Genomic DNA, 23,363 nt, shown 5'->3' with positions numbered 1-23,363 from the left:
CTCTCTTCCAGCCTGTCCAGCACGGATACTTCTCCTTCATGCCATGTCTTCTCTTTGGCTCCTTTCCTTGTCCACCACTAATGTGAATGAGATGGTGGACAACTCTTGGGAAATCCTTGTAGATGGGTGGAAAAGGGGATTTTTCACCCTTTTGTCCACCGTGCAAGTATGAACCCACCTTGAGACTCCAAGGCACGACAAAGCTCAAGAAGTCGGACGGGAGGCCTAGACGCGCGTGAATAGGGGCTTTGAAGACTAAGTTCCGTTAAACTGGAAGGTTCTCAAATTTCAAACTTTTGAGTGGCAGAAGATGCCCTTTTCTCTGCACACTCTAGGGTTTCTCTCCATCGCCAGCCACGGCCTACTGCATCGCAGCCCCGCGACAACAGCCTCCCAAGGTACGCCCCCACGGATCATTCACTCGCCGCTTGGCCTGGATTCTCCTGAAATTACCATCGCCCGCTCGGTTAGCTTCTGAAATAGGCTCTATCGCTTCACAGGCTCCAGTCACAGCACGCACCCTCGTCTGCCTCACGTTAAGTTCGATGATGTGACGTAAGATGCACTGCTCGGGATACTGCATTTTAGGATTCGGTGCGGCATAACGTGAACTGGTCGGGATACGGCATTTAGGCTTTGACGCGGCATGACATGCAGTGGTTGGGATATGACATTTTTAGGCTCTCTGGTCGTTGCTTGAGCTTACACTTCTCTTTTGGTCATAAGGATAATGCGGGTGGCCTGTGTGTATGAGTATCCACGGCGGCTAACGTCTTCCTTGATTTTAAACCTGGATACAGCTTGCTTCAGCTCCCCAAATTAGGTTTATCGCCTTGAACTTTTTGGTATCGGTTTCAATTGCTATTCTTTTCAAGGCTTGCAATTCAGCTTTCTCCCATTGATGAAAACCAGGGTAATCTTCATTCTTCAATTGAATTGTTCAAACGAATGGGGTCTGAGAACACCGGAAGAAAGACACCCCGAGTCACAGGTCAGAGAAGACGCCTTTCTGACATCACAAACATCCCAATATCAACCAGCATTGTCAAACCACAGGATGAGAATCAGCCATTAAAGGATTGTCCAGCTCATCTGCAGAAGGTGATAGTTTGGTAGATGGATACTAAAAGTCAATGTTGTGTTCCACAGAAAACAATGGACCCTTCATTTGCAGTTGTCATCTTACACTTAGTGTACCGAATTTTTACAGGATTTGCTCGCATTAAAGAAACTATTGGAGGAAAAAGAGTATCCTTGCATAGATGGATTTTGAGAAAAAATTTGCAGATATTTCATATTGAAGATAGAATGTGGATTCGGTGATCCCTGACATTAAACAACAGTGAACTTATTGAGACACAAAAACAGAATATTGCGAAGCTTTGGATCAACTATTGCCGCAAATCCAAGCAAAATGAAGAGATTATCCAACACAATGCCCAACTTTACAAGGTGCCTAGTTTTCTTAAGCACATATTACTTGGAATTGCTGCAATATAATATCAATAGACAACAGTAAAAGGTTGTTTTATGTTTGTTCTTAATAGCACTACATTTATACCTTTCGTTTTGCCATTTTACTATCAGGATCTAATGCAGACACGTGACAAGGTGATCATTGAATACTAGCAGGTCAAAATATCTCATTCTATGTTTTGGATGATTTTGTTTCTGAACATGCCTGGTGCTGCAGCTTAAGATTCTTCAACATGAAAATACGCAAATGGCAGCTGTTCACAAGATTTGCAGGTCCGAGCTACAGGTATATTCCAGAAGCCTCATTTTGTGGTAGAAAAATTGTGTTAAAGATGTTTTAGGCATTCAAACATAATTGATGAAGTATGATAATATTCATCTGTTCGTTTATACATCATGCATTATTAAAGGGATTGGTATAGATGTTCATGCTAATTATTAATATTTGTGATGTTGGAAATAGGTACAAATATAATTGATGAAGGAATGATAATATTCGTTTGCTCCTTTATACATCATGCATTATTAAAGGGATTGGTATAGATGTTCATGCTAGTTATTAATATTTTTGATGTTGGAAATAATTATTTCATTAATGAATGAATGGGTGCTTAGAGTAGTATGTGAGCGGTTCTTCTATTTTGTAGAACAACTCTCTTGTACATATAACTAGGGCCCTAGGTTTCTTAATGATTTTTTGTATCAAAACTTTCGTGAGCCCATGTAGCCTCAAAGATAAAGGTCAATGCCTATGGATACTTGCCTATGGACACTAGTTTATAGAAACTTGTATCCAACAGGATTTTGTGGAGGGCACACTTGTGCTCACTTGCTCTTTGATTTGGGTAGTGATGAACTTTTTGTATAACATACCTTTAAGCAAATGTTACCCCTAGGATTGCTTGGTATCAATAGTAGTGGAGTTGTATGGTTAAAATACTCTTCTTTAAGGACTCTTTTTCATATCATTTTGAGTTGTCGAGTGTAAAATTGTAACTCCTTGAGTTGATCTTAGTAATTTAAGCTTATTTAATCCTTGATCTTATTTAAGCAAATGTTACCCCTAGGATTGCTTGGTATCAATAGTAGTGGAGTTGTATGGTTAAAATACTCTTCTTTAAGGACTCTTTTTCATATCATTTTGAGTTGTCGAGTGCAAAAGTGTAACTCCTTGAGTTGATCTTAGTAATTTGAGCTTATTTAATCCTTGATACTACTATTTAGGAGAAAGTCTCAAATTTTAAGATTGATGATCAAGGTTTCTTTGATGTGTATTTTGTTAAGGCTTTGATTTCTGTTTAGTTGTGCTTTAGAATCCTTTAATACCTTGCCTTGGAGTGTTGAGCTAAAACACACTTTATAGCTGATTAGCATTTTTAAACAATCCCAAAACACACTTAATTAATAAAAAATGCAAATTTGGTGCGTGGTTGGAGAGAGTTTTTATGGTCCCTCATTTTTTGGGGCATCTTTCAACATCTATACATAGACAGACTGCCCACCATTTAGCTTCATCCTTTGGTGCAGTTTTCTCACTTTATTTTGTACATTTTAGTCATCACCACTTACCATCAGTTGTTCAACCATCGTTGACTGGATTCCATCACAATCTAGCCCTAGGCGGCTTTTTTCAGCCATTGCCTTGCTATTTGGAGGTCTTCAACTATTGCATCATTATAGCAATTGACCAGCTTGTGTTTTCAACATTTGATGCTAGGCGATAGGCTATTGCTATCTCTCCCATCGGATGATTGATGTAGTACCTGCCTTTTCTTGTCCAGCAGGTTGTCTACATTAGGAAACACCTCTCTTGTTATTGCTTGATAGTTCTTTGCCTTGGGTGATCAATTTTCAGCCTTCCTCTGGTGGTACACTGTTGTGTTTACTAGATTTCAGCCTCGGTCTGCTGTGTTTTGGTGACTAGTTTGTTGCTCTTCATTATTCAGCACTGTCATCTCTTTGATTGGTGGTTATTGTACTTGAGATCCATCTCTGGTGGACATCACTCTTCAACTCTCTTGTTATTGCTTGACAGTTCTTTGCCTTGGGTAATCAATTTTTAGCCTTCCTTTGGTGGTACATTGTTGTGTTTACTAGATTTCAACCTCGGTCTGCTGTGTTTTGGTGACCAGTTTGTTGCTCTTCATTATTCAGCACTCTCATCTCTTTGATTGGTGGTTATTGTACTTGAGATCCATCTCTGGTGGACATCACTCTTCAACATTCTATTGCTCTACCCTTGGGCATTCTATACACTCTTACATCCATTTATAACATTCATTCACTTCAGGTTTTCTTCTTTTGTGTTTTTCTTTGTGTTTGAGTTTTGAGTTTTTGCGTTTTGCGTTTAGGGTTTGAGTTTTGCTTCTCTCTGTTTGAGTCTTTGCGTTTTAGTCTTGGTTGTACATGTTGTATTTTCTTAGTGTAAACCCTAGCATATCTTCACATCGTATTAGAGCCAATGCTTTTCTAAAGAGTATTCCACGGTGATTGTGGAGGCTAGTCTTTGTGCAATACTCATATGTAACTTGATTTTGACTCATAACGTCTCAGACACTTTTTTCTTCGAATCCTATGACACTCTATTAGGCTTCTCTATCATTGGAGGCTCTGAGAAGGTATTATGGTCTCAAGGAGGAGGTAGATACATCTTCACCTTTACCATCTTTTTCTTCTTGTTTAGTCATCTTACAAATGAAGAGTACTTGTGTATCATGTACAGTTCGGTTTACACTCCTCCAAGAAGTGTTTTAATCTTGGTTATACATGTGTTTTCTTAATGCAAACCCTAGCAATCTTTACATTGTATCAGAGTTGATACTTTTTTAAAGAGTACTTTGCGGTGATTGTGGAGGCTAGTCTTTGTGCGATACTCACATACTACTCGTTTTTGACTTGTAATGTCTCAAGCACTTTCTTATTCTTTGGATCCTATGACACTCTATTAGGCTTCTCCATCATTGGAGGCTCTGAGAAGGCATCATGGTCTCGAGAAGGAGATAGTCATACCTTCACCTTTATCATCATATTCTTCTTGTTTTAGTCATCTTACAAATGAAGAGTTTGAGGAGTACTTGCGCATCATGTATAGTTCGGTTTACACTCCAACAAGTGCTACTACTCCGTTTAGACCGATTGGTGAGACTGGCCATCTCTCTGATCTTGGAGGGATTATGACATCCGTGACATTAGGTGATCCATCTCTTTTATCTCTGCCAAGCCTTGTGTTAGGTTCGTATAATCCTTTTGAGTTATATGAGCTAAACCCCTCTCATGTTTCTTCTTTTGTTATACAAGATCCGGATGATTTTTGTACGTGAACTTTAATAGAGGAGGCTCTCAAAGCAAACACCCTTCATGAGGTATATCTCTATTATCTGTTTCATTTGAGTAGGTAAACTACACTTCTCAACTCACTTCGATCCCACTATTATCTTCTTCACATTCTCTTCTTACATCTTCATTCCAAAATCTTGGATGGCATTTCACTTCCGCTCAAAGCACACTAGGGATTGGATCTTTCATCTTCGCTCCTACCACTTTCCCTTTCTCCATTCCACCATCTACCTATTCTCCATTCACTTCACCCCTTGGTGCATCATTAGGGGGAATGCCACCCTTTAACACTGTACCTTTCATCTATCCCTACTTTACCACATTCTTTCACTTTGGGACGACTGTGATGGGTATCCCTCTCACTGTCCCTCTGACACTCACAAAACCCCCACATGACCTTTTAGACGCAAGGATATCCATCCTTTGCTTGTAGATTGTCATCACATATCCCTTGGATCACTTCTATGCAGGAAGTTCCATTATCTGCTTCTCATGTACTTATCCCTCCACCTTGGATGCCATAGGTGGTTACCATGTGCAACTAGCCTTTCTTCTTAGATATGTTGGTAAATAACCTGATTAAGCACTAATTACAGCAATTTACAAATTCACAAAATTGAAATACACACTTTCCCATACAATCTTAGACATTGGATATCTTGTCGGCCCCAAAAGTAGTGCTCCTTGTGGAATTTTCTCTTTATGTCTCTATTCCTTCATCTTGGACTTCACAGGCAGTTGCCATGTACAACTAGTCTTCCTTCTCGGATAGATTGGTAAATAACCTGATTAAACACTAATTACAATAATTTACAAATTCACAAAATTGAAATGCACACTTTACTATATAATCTTGGACATTAGACATCCTGTTGGCTCCAAAAGTAGCGCCCCTTGTGGTATTTCTTTACCTTATATTGCAAATGGAAGGAGTACAACTGAGGTTCTTTGATCGCCTTCGCTAATCCAAGTTTCTCTTTTTAAAATTGACCAGCAAGCCTCCAAAGTAATTTGTGTTGTAAAATGACAAATGATGTATGCTCAAGGAAGAGATATCCAGAATCCCATATGTATAGTGAGGAGAGTGGAACAACCCAACTTCTAAAAAGCATTGTATTTAACTATCACTTTTCAGAATGATGAATACAATATCATGATTCTTTCCTCTTTTAGTTAGTGTCATTGTCATTGTTAGTCTAATACACAAGATTGTCTTTATGAGTCCAAGCTTCCATCTTGGAACCTGATTCACTTGTCTTTAACTCCATTCTGAACTTGGCAAGGGGTGTCCAGAGCTCCACCTGACTCGCAAGCTGTATAATTGTCTACTCATTGTTCATGTCAACATGAATTTAGTCTTCACCTTCCAACCTCCATAGCTCTTGCCATGCTCTAGATTCAACATTTTTACATGGTATCAGAGCTCAATTGAGCATGGCATAACATAACTCTCCTCTCTGCTCTCTTAGTTTTTCTCAATCTCAGGTCAGCTGAAATCCAACTTATGGTTTCATTTCTCACTTCCATCTCCACTTGAACTTGTGGCAGCCATAGCCAACACAGTACCTACCTGACTTTGAGCTTCTGGATCTCTCAAACCAGAGTATATCTCTTCAGGCTCTCTTTTGGAGATCTCTCCCTTGACTCCTTGGATAACCTTCTATCACTTCAAACATTGACATTGCCTTGGCTATAGCTCAGCATTGACGAAATTCGAGCTCGTTGCTAAAACTGCATCTGCTAACGTTCATATGGCCTGCTCTCCCTGCACGTAGCGCGATACTCGCTGTCACCACAGGGCGACTGAAGCTCTACCTCTAAGCTTTCTTTAGCACAAAGGGTTCCCTAAATGATCTCATGTCATGTATGAGCTGAAATCTGAGAAAAACCAGTCAGGTACAGAAACCCTAACTGTGGACTCCATAGCCACTCAAGCTTCAAGCTCATCTTTCGTACATTTTCTCACTCTTGCCACTCGAACCAAGTTCCTACCACTGAGATCTGCAATTTCTAGCAAAGCATCATACTAAATCGGTAAGTAAGAATAAGATCAAGCATCAATATCCGACATTGAGCTTCAAGATGGTATTCTTTTAATACTCATGTAGTGTTGTTAAATACTAATTACCTTGTGTCTCTTGACACATTGAAGTACAACTCTTTTGTTGGCTGATTTGTTGCTGATAAAAAATGATAGAGCTTAAACAAGTAGCAAAGTTCAATAGAGAAGGCTTTCATGCTTGGAAGAAAAAGACCATGTACCACCTCATGAGAAAAGACCTCTGGGATTTCCTTGATGATGATGAAGGTGATATAGATGGTAAGAAAGAAGATTTAGAAAGTGGGATCCTTGCAGTAGTTCCACAAAAAGCCAAAGAATGGAAGAAAATGAACAACAAGGCGCTAGGCATCATTGCTTAGGGACTAAGTGATGATGTGCTACATCATATATCTGGCATCGGAGATGCTAGAATTGCTTGGGAGGAACTTGACAAGATCTTTGGTATCCCATGCAGAGAATTCAAAGGTAAAATTATTGATACAGTTTTATAAACTGAATATAAAAGATAGTGCTTTCATGGCCATACACATTAACAAGTTCAAGAGCCTAAAAACCCAACTTGCAACTCTTAAGAAGAATATTGATAAAGATGAAGCAAGTGCCATATTGCTTGCAAGTGTAAATAAGGATCCATATGAGAATCTTGTATCCACCCTAAGTAATGTTCCAAGTCTCTCACTTAAAGATATTGAGCACTCACTACTTGATAGAGAATGGAATTCCTAGGCTTGTTACAATGTAATGGGCTCGATACTAAGTTATTGAAAATTTCTATTGTGGATAAATTGGGCTTTAATGTTGGTTTTGTAGAGTTATATTTCCTTGCTCTTTGTAATCCATGTAGATTATTCTTATTACTTATTTTTAAGGACTCTTGCTTGTGGGCAATTTGTGTAACAATCTTTTATAGGTGTGTTACAAACCTTTTGTATATCAATTATTACCAAGACATATTGGCTCAATGATTTCAAAATACTTGGATGCTCATGTACTTTGAAAGGCGATTTGTATTATTTAAGTATTTCAAAATATAATTAAATGTTCATCTTTCTATTTAAGGATAACCAATGGTAAAAACACCTTATAATTATACTTGGGTTATCATTGACGAGATGTCCAAGAGAAATTAAAAGTTTTAGTTGGGTGGTCAAATTGACAAAAAAGCTTAGATGACTAAGACTTTTATACTTAGATACTCACATTGACTAGAAGCCTATATATAATGAGTGGTTTTAGAAAGTGAAACTAGATGCTCGTGATCAAAGAAACAAACCATGAACCTGTGAATCTATATAATGAAGCTCTTCAGAAGCTAAATTTAACAACTCCTAAAATCTAGGAAGTTACTATTTTTGGAAGTTACTTAAATGAAAAATTTGTTTGTATCAAAGACATTGGAATTTTGCAAAGAATAATTTTATCTTTAGCAATTATCTCAAATTCTTAATCGTTTGAGAGATTTTTAGAGTAGAAGGTTTGAAAGCTTCTTTCTTTAGAAAAGTGACATGTGGCATCTAGAAGAGGACATGTGTCATTTTGAAGATAAAAGTGTTTCTACACTTGTCCTTTTCAGTAAACACTTATTATCTGTAGCCTCTACTTTCCACTTTTGAGCACCCAAGCCCCACATCTATATATTGGAGATTTCTCTTTTCATTTGAATCAAGCTCTCATGTTGAAATTTCTGCCGCATGCCTTACACTCTTCCATCTATCTCTCATCGAAAAAAACACTTTCTATTTAGCTTGATCTAATCCAAGCACTTAAGAAAGAAATCACCTTGTTGCTTAGAGTTTGCAAAAAGTAGGATTTTAAAACTCTAATTTTCAGAATTGCAGCAAATCAATCCTTTTTTATATGCTTCAGGCACTTGGTCCTGTGGTTTCGTTTCAATAAATTCTTGAAAAGGGGAAGGGGCCGGTTTCCCTCTCAACGTGGTGTCGACTCCTCTCTCTCTCTCTCTCTCTCTTTCTCTTTCTATCATCTAATTTTCATGGTGATAATTGATTAAGTTGGTTAAATTCAAAGTATTGTCATTCTCATGTTCTTTCTTGCACTTACAATTTGGGTATGTGTCTCCATAATATAACAATCGCATATTTTGTTTGTGGCTCTTGTCTTCACTTTTTCTTTGGAATGGTTGGGTGCATTGCAATGGCAATTTGCTCTAGATTAGGATACTACTTCTTATGTATTCTAAGAAGATTATATAGAGGGCATTTTACATAAATGCGAGGTTGTGATTGTTTGCTGCTATGTATCCACTCCGTATCGACACTAGTTTTTTTTTTTTTTTGTTTTTTTGTTTTTTGAGCATCACTATATTTTGCAAGTTTCAATGGTGGGTTGCCATCCTTTCTTCATCATTGCTTGTGCTAAGATCTATTGCAATATTTTCAGAATCTATTTAAAGCAATGCTTTGTTGTCATATACTTGTTAACATTAGTATATTTCATGGGATTTATGGGATGTATTTGAGAATTTGGGAGCGTGGTTGAGTGGGCAACCAGGTTAAGTTGTTTCTGGTCTCATTCCTTGGCTTGTTTATAGGTGTCTCCTCTCAACTCTTTGTCATCCATTGACATTTGCATCTTGTGGAGAGAGGGAGATTGATGGCACTTTGGGTTTGCCATAATCCATGTGCTAAGACCTATTGCACTATTTTAAATGATGTTGTTGCTATTTAAAGTACTGCTTTGCTGCCACATATTTGTTAACATTAGTGCATTTCATGGGATTTTCGAGTTGTGTTTGGGCATATGGGAGGGTGCTTGAGTGGGGAGTTAGGCTAAGTTGCATTGGGTCTCATTCCTTGGCTTGTTTATAAGTGTCTCCTCTCCACTCTTCATCATCCAGTGACATTTGCATCTTGTGGAGAGAGGCAGATTGATGGCACTTTGGGGTTGGCATAGTTCGTGTGGTTTGTACAGATCTTCTCATTGCTCAAGATGCGTGTGCAAAGCCGTAAGCTGTGAGCAGTCAACAATATTTCTCCCTTTCTCTAGTAGGAAGCAATGTGCTTGTGTGATAGACAATAGCAGAGGAGCAACCAATAAATGGGTTGGCAAAATACATCATAATGAGTAGAGTAGCCACCATTGGACCATAATTGAATGTGGCATGAAATCTAGTTGGCTAGAATAGAATATTTGCTTCTCAAAATAGAAATGCCCTCTTGATATGAGCTCTATAACCTATGATATATACAATCTTAACATCCTCTCTAAGATCATGGGTGTTTTCTCTAGTAGGAAGCAATGTGCTTGTATGACAGACAATAGCGGGGGGGCAACCAATAAATAGGCTGGAAAAATACATCATAATGAGTAGGACCACAATTGAATGTGGCATGAAATCTAGTTGGCTAGCATAAAATATTTGCTTCTCAGAATAGAAATGCCCTCTTGATATGAGCTCTATAACCCATGATATATACAATGCTAACACTCTCTAAGATCATGGGTGATAAATACAATCATGAAAAACACACCATAGTACATACAAAATGACAATTAGATGGGATCATGAATGCTCAAGTAGTGGGTGATCAAGGCACAACTAAGGTGCTTTAGAAAGAAACTCATAACTCATGCCAATGTCAATTGTACCCATCCCCGACCACAGAGAGTAGAAATAGTTGAATCTTGATGCTTATAATAAACTAACTTTGCGGAATGTACTATCATGACCATGGATTTTTCACCTTTAGCTAGACCACTAAAATGTCCCTTCATATGAGAACATACTAGGCATATCATTGCTCTCTATCAAGTATCCCATTACAAAGGCAAACCATCACTCGAATCTTTTGGAGCCATCAATCACTCGTTTTGCTTATATATTCATTGTTATGGAGAGGCTTGTGAAATTCTGTTAGGGTCTCATGAAGATAGTCATCTTTAGGGAGTGGGCTGCATGGGATAGATGATCTCTTCAAGATGGCTAGGAATATAGTAAAGTTATTCACAAAGAAGCCTAGATTGCATGCCATGTATGGGGCAAACAGTGACTTGGATCTTTTGAAGCTATCAACCACTTGTAATGGAGAGTTTTGTGAGATTCCGTCAAGGCTTTATGAGGATGGTCATCTCTAGGGAGTGGGTTGCATGGGATGGGAGACATCGGTTAAAGACTTGACATTTATCAAGGCTTATTTGGTTAATGTAGTTGTATTGGTGAAATCTCAATTTCATTTGTATAGTATTGAGGATCATTAACATGGAGGGTAGCACTCTAGGCCTCTTGTATAAGTATATGGACAAGATTGGAGAGGCATTGGATAGAAATATCTACTTTTCTTGAGATTGTTAGCGTATCAAAATGATCATTTGTTCTTATTTCTCTTTTATAATTATATTTAGCAAACTTATATGTGGGTTAATTGTTATTGTTATAGGGTGCAAGAGATTTGTGCAGTGTGGAACATGAGATGGCATTGGTTTCACAAACCAATCCATGTTGTTGCATATTTCTTGCATCCCCTTTGGTGTAATGAGAGTAATATGCAAATGAGGAGCTTGAAGAGATATTGCAAGCTTACTTCAACAAGTGGACTCATGGAGATATTTCCATCATCACATGTCTTGATGATGATCTCCTCAAAATTCGTAATCATACCCTCTCATTTGTGCACCCTATCGTAGAGTTGTGTGAGACATAGCTTTAGCCCGTGTCTTGGTGGGAGAAATACAAAAATTGTGCTTCAACTTTGGCAAGTAAACAATGAACATGTATAAGTATGCTGAATTTCGTCTCATTCATTGTTTTAGGGCTTGGATTTAGCTAATACTTCCTTATCTTATTGGTAGAAAACAATAATTAGCCATGTTCTCTCAGAGGATTGTGGTAGTGGTTTTGTTGAGAGAAATTGGAGTACATATACTTTATTTCACAAAAAAAAAAGGAACATATTGAAGAATGCCCATCTAGAGAGATTACTCTTTTGTCATTGTAATTTGCGTTTGATTGAGAATTTAGCTTATACACTTGAGTCAAAGTAGGTGAATGTTGACAATATTGATATAGAGAAGTTGCAGGACATTCCCACCATTGTAGAGGAGGTAGATGTCTACAACATGTGTTATGAGGGGATGTCCATGCCTAAGCATTGGACACGGTAGTGCTGCTCATCATGTACAGTGAGAGGATCTAAACTTGAAGATATAACTGCTTCTATCTCTCTATCAGCCTCACCTAGTACCTCTGCAACTCTAGTGGCTTTTGAGATTGAAGGTGATGATGGTGATATTTCCGTTGCCTCCTTCTCCTCTATTAGTAGTACTATTGCTATTAATAGTATCCTTGAGGTGGATGAGACAAATGAGATGCCTTTGGATGATGCAAAGTGATTCTCTTTAGATGGTAGTAGACACACCATACTAGATAGATCATGACTCAAAAGAGATAAATTTAGGATTTTTTGATAATTTTGCAATAAACAACTTCACAAGTATTGAAAGACACTCTAAAGCACACTTTCAACGTCATATTGCAAATTTGGACAACTAAAACCAATACGAAAAGCGCACAATATATTATGTCCATGTTGCGATTTGCAAAATAAGTATAGTGTGGCCATAACTAAAAGAAGTCAAATGAGTAAAGACCCAAGCCATAGTTTATAAATGAATGTGAGAGAGAGAGAGAGAGAGAGAAGAAGGTCGTGATGGTGCCGCCGGTTCGTCCCGCCCTGCCGTCGCCTAGACCTGCGCGCCTGACGACTGCTGCCTGACGATTGTCACCTTCCGCCTGTGCCTGCCTGCTCGCCTGACGAGTGCCATCTTCCGCGTGTGCCTACCTGCTCGCCTGATGACTGCCGTCTTCCGCCTGTGGTCGTAGAGCAAGCCGCTTCGTTCCGCCCTGCCGTCGCCTGATCCGCCACGTCGACGCCTGAAGACGGCACGCCGTTCGTCTGCACAAACAGGTCTGCCTCGTCCTTGTCTTTTACTACCGTCGAGTCGTCTGCGGTGGCCACCAGTCACCGGGATCTGCGCCCTCTGCTACTCGCCTGCCTTCACATGCCCTGTTTGTCAGGGGTTCGTCTGCGCGTCTGTTCTGTTCTCCACAGGAGCCCCGTTGCAGTCCTGTTGCTGCAGCCAGGTGGTTCCCTGATTTTGCAGACTTCTCTGTATCAGCGTGCGGGGCTGCCACAGCCACATTTACGCCTCCCCCGTGTTTCTCCTGTTACCTGACACCCCGGGTCATCTGCGCGTGTCTGCCCGGTTCTCCGTTGTAGTCCTCTTGCTGCAGCCGGGTGGTGCACCCCCTGATCTGTACAAAGAGGGAGCGAGAGAGAGAGAGAGAGCGACGCCTGAACGAGTGCACGCTTGTTCGCATGTGGTCCCCTGCTTTTCGTCCGCGGGCAGCGCTAAGGAAGCAGTATGGCTGGCCTGGATATGGATTTTCTAGACCGGACGGTGGCAGCCCTTGGCCCTGATTCCGATACAGAGGAGCCGGAGGATATGGTGCTCTGCACGGAGGAGATGCCTCCGGGTTCTGAACTGCCGCCTGCGGGCAAACGCTCCAAGCATACTTCTGACGAGCCAATGGGTCCTCAGGAACGTTCCTATGCGCAGGTTGCCTTTGATCCGGTGGATTCGCAAGAGATTGACTGGGAGCATTTGTTGGACTTTGCCAGTACTCTGCTTGGCGATTATGTCCAACACAACACTGAAACTTTTTCTGACGTGGGAACTGATGATGTGCTGGAAGCCACGGTGGACCCGAAATCAGTCTTGCGGTCCTTCTCGGTGTTTTATGACCGTGCAGTTATGCTTTTCTTCATTGGCAGGATCCCAGTGCTTTCACACATTCGCCAGTGGATGCACCATTTATTGCAAGGGGAGTGTGTCGAGGAGATCTTCCTTGGACCTCGCGGCTTTTATGAGGTGCTGTTGAAATCGGAAACACATCGAGCTGAGCTCCTGTCCAAGCTGCCATTATTCTTTGATCGCCGCTTGGTCCATGTTGTACCCTGGCGCCCTATGGGCGATTTCCAGCGTCTGCTTCAACGAGAATGCTTGGTATGGGTGGAAGTGGAAAATTGTCCGGCGCTTTATTGGCCATTGTTGAAGGATGCAATGGCCGTTGTGGGAACAGTGTTGGTGCCCCCAAGCCTCAGGGTTATGAATCGAAATCGTTTATGCATGTTATGGGACACAACCAGGAAAAGGCCTGCGTGGCTTCGCCTCAATTGTTCTGGCATGCATCCTTTGCATTTTCGCTTAAAATGGGGCAACTTTGCAGGCCACTGCTTTTCATGTGGTAAATTGGGGCATTTCATGGACGAATGCCCTGAAAGGCAACCATCTTCCGAGGATGCGCCGGTTGTGCTGCCTAAGGATGACATGGTGCTTGATGCCTCGACACAGGAGGCCCTTTAGCCACCAAATGTTGTGGATAAAGGCAAACAGCAGGTCCTGGGTTTGGATTCTCGTAGCACTGATTGGATTGAGGCACGTAAAAAAAAAGGTAAAAAGTTGGATGCGGGCCTGGCGGATCCTGGGCCTAATACTTCACAGGATTCTGTGCGCACGTATATGCGCCGGAAAGAAATGTTCACTTCACAGCCGGCTACGCGACGGGGCCCCCGTAATCAGTCTACAAGGAAAGCCTATATAGACGGCTCCAAGGGCCCACTTGCTAAGCTGGCATTTGATACAAAAGGTAATGCCATTACACCCTGGGATCGGCGTTATCCCTGCCCCACTCCCAAGGCAGTGGATGTTCCTTCTACCTCTAAAGCAAGTCGCCAGAATTCGTTTGCAGTATTGGCTGATTTTCTGGATGAGGGCGTCCTAGATGCTCTCGCGGAAAAGGTGAAAGCAAGGCAACAGGCGCCTCGTTCCTGACTCCCTTGTTTGAAAATATATGAAGATAGCCACGTGGAATGTGCGAGGCATTTGCTCTCGCCATAAGCAACATGCCATGTGGACTGTCTTGCATGAGAACCAGTGGGATGTATTGTGTGCAGTTGAGCACAAAAGTCACGCTGAAGCAAGGAAAATTGTGGATTGGCATGGCTTCCGTTTGTTTTATGCAGGGACACATGCTACGCACTATCCGGGCGTACTGATGATTGTCCATGAGAAATACCAGCCTGTTCTTGTCAAAAATGATGTGCAGGGCCGCTTTCTGGTCATCGAAGTCTTATTTGAAGGAGAGATTTTATGGTTGTTGGGCCTCTATGCTTCGAATGACCTCGCATCCCGACGGGATCTCTGGTCGACTTTGCAGGGCTCCATGTCACTTGGCCGAAGGGGGTTTTTGATGGGAGATTTCAATATGTGTGTTGACTCTTCTCAGTCCACTTCAGGACATTCGGTAATGGATACGCCGGAAAGCCGGGTGTGGAATTCTTTTGCTTTGCGCGTGCTTAAGCAAGATCTTTGGTCGTGGCTTCACCCTTCTTTTTCAGGCTTTACTTTTCATTCCGCACAATATGCAACTACTTGGTCGCGGTTGAACCGAATGTATATCATGCAAGGGGATGATTTTCTGCCCGAGATGCTGGAAATGAAGGTCTTGCAGCAATATGCGTTGTCGGACCATTTCCCCCTCCAGCTTGAGATGCGGGCACAATCTATTGCACCTTTTATGCAGTTGCTGGATAGGCTTCCTTTACGTTTCAACTTCTCTTATTTAAAGCATCCCATTTTTCAGGGCTATATGCAGCAATTGATTGAGAGGTTCTTATTGGACTTCGCCTCTGACGGCCTGGCTGCATTTGCCCGGCTGCTCTCTAATGTGCAGCGGATTGCTCGCCAGTATGGGATTCATCATGCCTCTCTTTGCCGGCGACGTCGACATGCAGTAGAGGACTTATTGGCTTTGGTCCGTTCCTTGCTCGTGGATTCCCCAGATGATGATTTTTTGCTGTCACTGGAAAGGCGTTTGGCCCATCTTATTCAAGTCTTTCAGTTGAAATCTTATCAGCAGGCCAAGCTGCATAACTTAACTGACACATTGCAAGATAGTGCCTGCCAGTCTCATAAGTTCTTTCGCGCCTTGCATGCTTCTTCGGCTCGCGAAAATATGACTCGACTCCAGGATTCGGAAGGTCGCATGGTCACTGATCCGCAGACCATTGTCACTATGTGCAGAAATTATTTTATGGAACTTCTTGGTTCTTCTCCCTCGCCTTCTAGCCAGGTTACGCATGCCCGCTCGGTCTTCTATCATTTGGTCCGCCAACAGGTTCCACTTGATATGCAAGTCACTTTGGAGGCGGATATTTGCGAGGAGGAGGTTATGGATGTTTTGTTGCACCTGCCGAAGGATAAAAGTCCTGGTTGGGATGGTCTCACTAATGAATTCTTTGAGAACTCGGCCACGCAGTTGGTGAAGCCATTGGCGGTCATGTGTCAGCAGGTTTGGGAAACAGGGGTCATGCCTTCCTCATGGAAACAAGGCCTTATCAAACTGATTCCCAAGGTCCCTTCGCTGTCAAAGCTGCAACATTGGAGACCAATTTCTTTGATGGGCTCGATGTATAAAACTTCTCCAAAGTGTTGGCGAATCGGCTTCACAAGCACCTTCCAGCTATTGCGCATCCTCTCCAATACGGTTTCATCAAGGGCCGCAACATTTTTCATAATATCTTGAATATGCAAATGGCTATTGACTATGCGCGGCACTCCAGTCAGGAAGTGGTATTGATTCAATTGGACTTGGAAAAGGCGTTTGACTATGTGGACTGGTCTTTCATTGCAGATCTCATGTCTGCTATGGGCTTTGGTACCCGCATGTCCCGATTGATCTACACCATTAGTGCTACGGCTTCTTCAAGAGTTATGCTCAATGGTGGGGTTACAGAGCCATTTGTCCTTGCATGCTCGGTCAGACAGGGTTGCCCTTTGAGTCCTCTCTTCTTTGCCCTGGCGACTCACCCGGTCCTTTCAATGTTATCCTCAATGGCGGCTTCTGCTCAGCTGGTAGGATTGTCTCTTCCTTTGGGGCAGCACTTCATTAGCCAATCTTTGGCTGATGACACCTTTATGATTTTGCGGGTAGACAGGGACAACATTCGAAAGGCATTAGATGTTTGGATGCTCTTTGGTCAGGCCTCTGGTCTTCGCATCAATGCCTTTAAGTCGGCCATTCTCAGTTGCACGCAGCCTGATTTACAGTCATTAGGCTGGCAGGGCCAGGTGGTTTCCCGTGGATCCATTGTCAGGCATCTTGGATACCCGTTGGAAGTGGATGTACGGCCAAAGGACCTACTGGAGTGGATTTCACAAAAACTGGCGGCGAAGTTTATGTATTGGAAGTCGCAAGCGTGGCCTTTCCATGTGCGCCTTAAAGTGGCTCAGACAATTATGCTACCAATGTTAACTTATTTCCTGCCATTGCTGCCGTGGACGCCTACTACTTTGAAGGCTCTCACTCATCCCATTCGTTTCATGCTATGGAAGAAGGATTCCCTGCAGGCAGGCATTTCATGGATTTCATGGTCACATACATGCACTCCTAAACGCATGGGTGGTGGCGCTCTTTTGGATGCAGAAACTCATATGTTGGCTCTTCGTTGGTCTCTTTTTCATGCTATGTGTGTGGATCATCACCCGTGGACCATCATAGCCCGTTATTTTCTTGAGGACGGCGGGCTATGCCATGGTAACACACGGCTTCGGGCCTCCTGGTGGCGTGTCCTTAATGCTGACTCTCGATTTTCCAGTCCCTCTTCTTCTTTGTTACTGCACTTAGTCGGCTCTTGGAAAGTGGTGCTTCAAAAGGCCCGTTGGCATCCAGTAGGGGACTGCTTGCAGACTAACTCCTTTCAGCTGGAATTGTTGGCAGTATCCAGATTACTTTCATGGGAAGACAAACATCAGTTCAGACCGAGATTTAACCGCATGGCCCGTTTAGGTGTGACGTCGATTGCGGATGCTACCCTTGCCACTCGCAATGTCCTCGCATCGTTTCGGACTGCTAGGAGACTCTTCAGGATCCCACGCGGATACCGTGGTTTATGGGAAAAGCTTTTGTTGGAGCTTTAGGGTAGGCAACCCTTTCCTGCCCTGGCTGTGGATCGTCCTTGGCAGGACTGGGACCTTGCAAGCCGGTTGAGTCTGGAAAAGGCCTCTACTAATCAGGTGTATCATCTTCTCATTCAAGATCACCATTGGCTGGGTCTGAAAGCTAATACTGTTTGGGGACTACGGAAATCGATGTCATGGTGGCAGGCGACGCTGATGGAGGGTTGGCGGAATAAGGCACCTTTCACATGCAAAGTCTTTCTTTGGCGGGTAATGATTGGTGGTCTTCCTCTTGCCTCGGCCCTTTCCAAGCGTCGAATCTCGAATGGCAATTGTTTCTTTTGTACCACTACTGCGGAATCGGCCCGACATCGTTTTCTTTCTTGCCCGCTCGCCAAGAATATCTGGTTACTCTTGTTGCAAATCTGGCGCACGGTGGTGGGGTCCTCACTAACTCCTTTCGATTGGGTTTTTGTGCGCCCAAAGTACCCCACACCGCCACAGTTACATATGCAGATCTTATTTCACTTTTTCAGATACTGGGGATGCTGGCACATTTGGACAACGCGCAATGTTTTTCTCTTTGATTCGGCCTCTAATGTACCGAGACATATTGCCAAGCTTAAAGGGCTCTTGCATTGGCAGCTAGATCTCATTCGACACTGCGACTTGCTCCCTCGGGAGGATTTGCATCCCTGGCATATGGCATTTACCTCTGGGTCGTTGCCATGATTGGTGTAACCTTTTTAGTGCATTAGTACGGGGATTTCCCACACGTTGGCCTAGGGCCCTCGTGTCTCTTGTAATCATGTAATCATGTAATCTTGTACCTTTTTTCGTAATTAATACAATTACCGAGAGAGAGAGAGAGAGATATTTACGGAAAAAAAAGAGAGAGAGAGAGAGAGAGAGAGAGAGAGAGAGAGAGAGAGAGAGAGAGAGAGGCTTTACCAAAAAAAAGAGAGAGAGAGAGAGAGAGGGTTTTGGGGCTGTTGACAAAATATCCCGCTCCCACACAGCCAGATCCGAAAATCTTGTTTCATCTTCTTAGGTTTTGGGGCTGTTGACACAAGGGTCTTCTCCATTGGCAGTTGGATCTTATTCAGTGTGCTGGCCTTCTCCACAGGGAGGATTCAGTTTCTTGGCATATGGCAGTTTCTTTTGCTCCTCTGCCATGACTATTGTATTTCTCATCCTCATGCAATCAATATAATTACTCATTACTGAGAGAGAGAGAGAGAGAGAGAGAGAGAGAGAGAGAGATTGTTACTGTTCAGGGCCTTCAACAAGTTCTCTTTGTTGGAGTCACACTATTGACTCTTTTTAGGTTTTGTTTTTCCCAGTGGTGAATATGGCTTTTGCATGCTGGCCAGACAGCCTCTTGTACATTTGATTATTCTTTAATTTCAGCAACCTCTTTTGGGGGGACCGGGAGAGAGGGTGTGTGTGTGTGTGTTTTTTTTTTTTTTTGTTTTTACTTTTGCATTGAGTAAACTTGTGCAGGCAAAGCTGGCAGATGCTCTTGAGCAAGTGGGTCAACTTCAAGCTCTAGCTCAGGCTTCATCTAATGAAAAGGTTGGACATCCACTCTTTGTTTGTTCAGTACTGTTGTATTAATTGTGGATGGTTGGTTCAGTTAGGGGACACTTAGCTATATATGATCAGACAGATGTATCTCAATGTTGAAATGGTGTTGAATTAAGATCAGCAAGGCTATTGTTGTGGATGGGTTTAGTTTAGGTGGATTGCATTGTATTGTGCTTTTCAAGTTATGCATAGCTTCTATGTAGTGATGGGCATTGTTGGAAGTGCTAAAGCTCATTACAACCTTATTTTTCACACTTCTCCAACACAGCAGGGGAAAATAAGAGTTGAGGAGGAAAACAATTTTGTATTCTCATATTTTCAACAGATTCAATTCAAACGTGACTGAAGTGCAGGTTTCATTGGATAAGCGAAGCAACATTCCAAATATGCTCACAAAGCTAGCAGAGTCAAGGGCTCGTAGAACACTTGGTGCTCGTAAGCCCTCTCCACAAGCAAGACTTATCGCTGTTTGCTTCATGCTGTTAAAAAAAGTCTCAATTCTGTGTATAAGAAGTGATTATTCTGCAGGGGAAACATCAACTGAGACCACAGGGCCTTTCACTGCAAAAGGTGGTGAGGACTCTGTAGAGCAGGATTCTGTATTAAGGTCTGCACGGAGGCGAAGAGAGAGTAAGAGTTACAGGGAACCTTCGTTGAAAGTGAAGCTCAGGCAGTCTGAAAGCAGTTCCTCCCCATTCAAGCCTGATGATAATGGAAGAAAGAGCTCAGTTCAAGGACTACAAAAAGTGTGCGAAGATCAAGAAACCAATCATTCTGCATCATGCGATTCTGATGTTGAGATAATGGAGATTGTCTTGCCACAGGCCAAGTCCAATGAACTCCAAGAAAATGCAGAATATCAAGTAGGATCTTCAGAGATTGTGGCTTCAGGTGTAGGCGCATCAGCTAACACAGGCACATCAGCTGAGTCAATGAAAGGAGGTAAAGATCAAGGTGAACATGCTGCTCCCTCCTCACACAGGAACTCTGGTGTAAGGCCCCTTAGAAGAGCGGCTAGCTCCATTGGCTCATACAGAGAACCCCCATTAAACACCAAGATGAGAAGACCAGAGTAAACTTTCTTGACGACTGAGCTGTTCGAGTGTTGTGTTTCTTTTGGTCCAGTAGCAAATTTGGCTCATCATGAATGAGCCTGAGCTGAGTTCCTGTAAATTGTTAGTGTATAAAGCATCTCATGTTGGTTGACCCTTCATTTGTCGTTTTGTCGGGATGCTACTGAGAGTGCTTCTCTCTATTCCTTTGAACACTGATGGACATGTCACTGAGATGTTCTCTACAATGTCAAACATGCAGTTGATCTTTTTGCTAAAAGCGTGTATGTTTTGAAGAATGATTGCGGTTGAGTTGGACAGCCATTAGAGAAGAATAGATTACTCCTAGAAAATCTCAGCTTAACCATTGAGATTGGTCGTAGGAAGTTTCTTTTTTAAAATGCAGACAGTTTAAATTTCTATTCATAGTAGGTAGAAAAATTTACAATGCCAAAGACTAAACTTCGGCAAAACTTTTGTTGGCAACCTTAAAGGTCCAGTCTGTCCTTTCAAAACCCTATATAAAGCCTTGACTTAAGATAGACACTTGACATATGCACTATCTATATCATCTGCATAAGACCTGGTGGCCCTGTGAACACGTTGGTTCCTTACTGTCCACACCTTGATCACTACAGCCCGAATTCCTGACCACATCTTCCATGTAGCATTGGGCAAACTGCCTTTGTCAAATTAAGTGTGTTTGCAGTGCAGCGAAGCCCTTTAAAACTTCCTCCAGATTCCCTTGACCTCATGTCCTGAGACATCTTTGTTTTCATACTTTGATGGAGTCGTAGGGAAGAATTTGCGCCAAGGGCAGCTTGGTGAGTACTTTATTCTCAGCTACTCCAAAGCTTTTCCTGCCCTTCACGTTTAATACTAGCCAAAATAGACCAAGTTTGAGATGGACTTCTCAGGCCTAACCACATAAGATATTGGCCACGAGTTTTTCTTTCTCCCAAGGACTTGTTGCAACCAACACTCGTTCCTTGGTTGTAAGGATTAATTCCCTTGAATTTGCTCTCGAGGCTTCCGCTCAGTGCAAGGCCTCCTGAAGCTCCTCCCACTTTACTAGACCTTTAGCGTCTAGTCAAGGGGAGTTAGCACAGGAGTAAAGTCACCAGGCTTCCGCTCAGTGCAAGGCCTCCTGAAGCTCCTCCCACTTTACTAGACCTTTAGCGTCTAGTCAAGGGGAGTTAGCACAGGAGTAAAGTCACCAGAGAGAGATTGATGTGGTGAGACGTATCCTCTAGTCAAGGGGAGTTAGCACAGGAGTAAAGTCACCAGAGAGAGATTGATGTGGTGAGACGTATCCTCCGCTGCAGCTTCCATTCGGCTTTGTCGAGCACCTCTATCCGCACTTGAGCTAGAGCTGGACTTACATGAGTAGGGCAACCTCAGGTGGATTTATATTAGCACATCAATCCATCTACTTGTAACTCTTCATCTTTTGCCAATCTATGTCGATCCTTTTTAAGAATTGAAAGGCCGGCCTTGTCATGTGGCATTTGTAAGCGGAGTCCACTCTCATCTTTGCAGGCTGTCATTTGCTCCCACAGCCTCGTGGCCACCCTCTGTTTTATCCCTTAATAGAACTAAAGGAATCTTATGAAGGCCTCTGCCTTGGCCCAAGTTGATTTTGGTAAAGCGTAGTACGGGGTCAACAACCATGTGGAAGGCAAGAATGTTCTACAACACAGTGATTCTCCCAGCAAGACTGTAGATTTGCTCATCCATCCTTACAACTTCATTTTCAGTTTATTGAAGAAACAATTAAATCTCTGAGAAATAGATATACCCATCATACCTACAGGGTACCTAAAGTATCAAATCAATGTCCCGTTTGATTAGCTTAGATCCCTTTTCTAGCATCTAGAGTTCTTCTAGGATACGAACAGAGTTTTTATGAGTATTAACAACATGATGCCTTGGAAAAGGCATTGTAGACATTGGTATTGTGTCATCCGTGAATATTCGTTGATGAAACACCCATCGTGTGCTAGATTGATCCCTTGGGTAAACGCCTTGAATAACGTAGCAGCTTAACACTTGTAATATTCATTTATTCTCAAGACCTAGTATTCCAAGAAATGGAAAGAATAAATACTCAAAGCTAAATATGATAATTATTTAGAAAATTATAGCCATGGAAAGGTAAAGTAATAGAGATAAGATTGGGAGTGAAGATGGGTAAGAGTAATGGAGACAATATTGAGAGTTGACGATGGGCATTTAAATCTATGAGCCATTTCACCCCTAATTGCCTCCATCCCATTTCATTTGTGTTCTCTTCTCCATGGTCACACTCAGTATTTATCATTCTAGAGTTTGTAGAATGCTTCACTTGATGCATGCATGCGGCTAACTTTGGGAGCCACGTGGCAAAGTAATTAATAACCATTAATGTAGCATTAATATGATTAATGAAGGTAATGATCCATGTTAGTAGGCACATTTGAGGCATTCCTATCCTTATCCATCTCTTTGTTAGATATGCTCAATACTCCACTCTAGTAAGGTATCATTAATGATCCATGGTGCTCTAAGTTGTAAGGCCTCAATTGTAAATAGAAGTGCTGTGTGAGCTTAAACATTAGTTGGGTCCTCACTTGTATATCAAATAAGGTCTATGTGATTGAATGGCAAGAAGGTGACATTTGTGGATCTAGCTTTTGGGTTAGATAAAGTAGTTAAGTTGGATGTAATTCGAGACACATTGCATTGAGTTACAGGTTATCGGAGCTATTAGGGATCCCTATCTTGGGGTTTGGGAGTTATGGAAGCGACTCTTAGTTGGGAGGTTTTAGGGGGCCTAGAGGTCCCCTAACAATGGTCTAGGGTAAGTGTTTGCAACTCTCGACGGTAAAGGAAAT

At 42.2% G+C, this 23,363-nt stretch overlaps 1 protein-coding gene across 5 annotated transcripts; it reads left to right on the top strand.

Moving 5' to 3' along the window:
• Positions 1-243: 243 nt before the first annotated feature.
• Positions 244-20,781, top strand: LOC148027628 (uncharacterized). Of its 5 annotated transcripts, XM_087689332.1 has the most exons (11): positions 244-398; positions 501-614; positions 727-823; positions 913-1,101; positions 1,211-1,248; positions 1,344-1,452; positions 1,588-1,611; positions 1,694-1,762; positions 19,355-19,426; positions 19,792-19,873; positions 19,967-20,780. In XM_087689332.1, the coding sequence occupies exons 4-11, from the start codon at positions 949-951 to the stop codon at positions 20,512-20,514; spliced, it is 1,095 nt and encodes a 364-aa protein (XP_087545458.1). In that variant the 5' UTR covers positions 244-398; positions 501-614; positions 727-823; positions 913-948; the 3' UTR covers positions 20,515-20,780. The 5 variants fall into 5 exon arrangements, with proteins under 5 accessions (XP_087545458.1, XP_087545461.1, XP_087545457.1 ...); XM_087689335.1 differs by having other exon boundaries at positions 501-823; positions 19,991-20,781; XM_087689331.1 differs by having other exon boundaries at positions 501-823.
• Positions 20,782-23,363: the final 2,582 nt, after the last annotated feature.

The sequence above is a fragment of the Lygodium microphyllum genome, chromosome 12, assembly GCF_053477565.2.
Source record: "Lygodium microphyllum isolate KBCC chromosome 12, Lygodium_microphyllum_v1.1.10, whole genome shotgun sequence".
In the NCBI taxonomy this organism is placed as follows: Eukaryota; Viridiplantae; Streptophyta; class Polypodiopsida; order Schizaeales; family Lygodiaceae; genus Lygodium; species Lygodium microphyllum.
The sequence above is the reverse complement of the archived record's forward strand: the minus strand, read 5'-3'. Positions and strand labels throughout refer to the sequence as shown.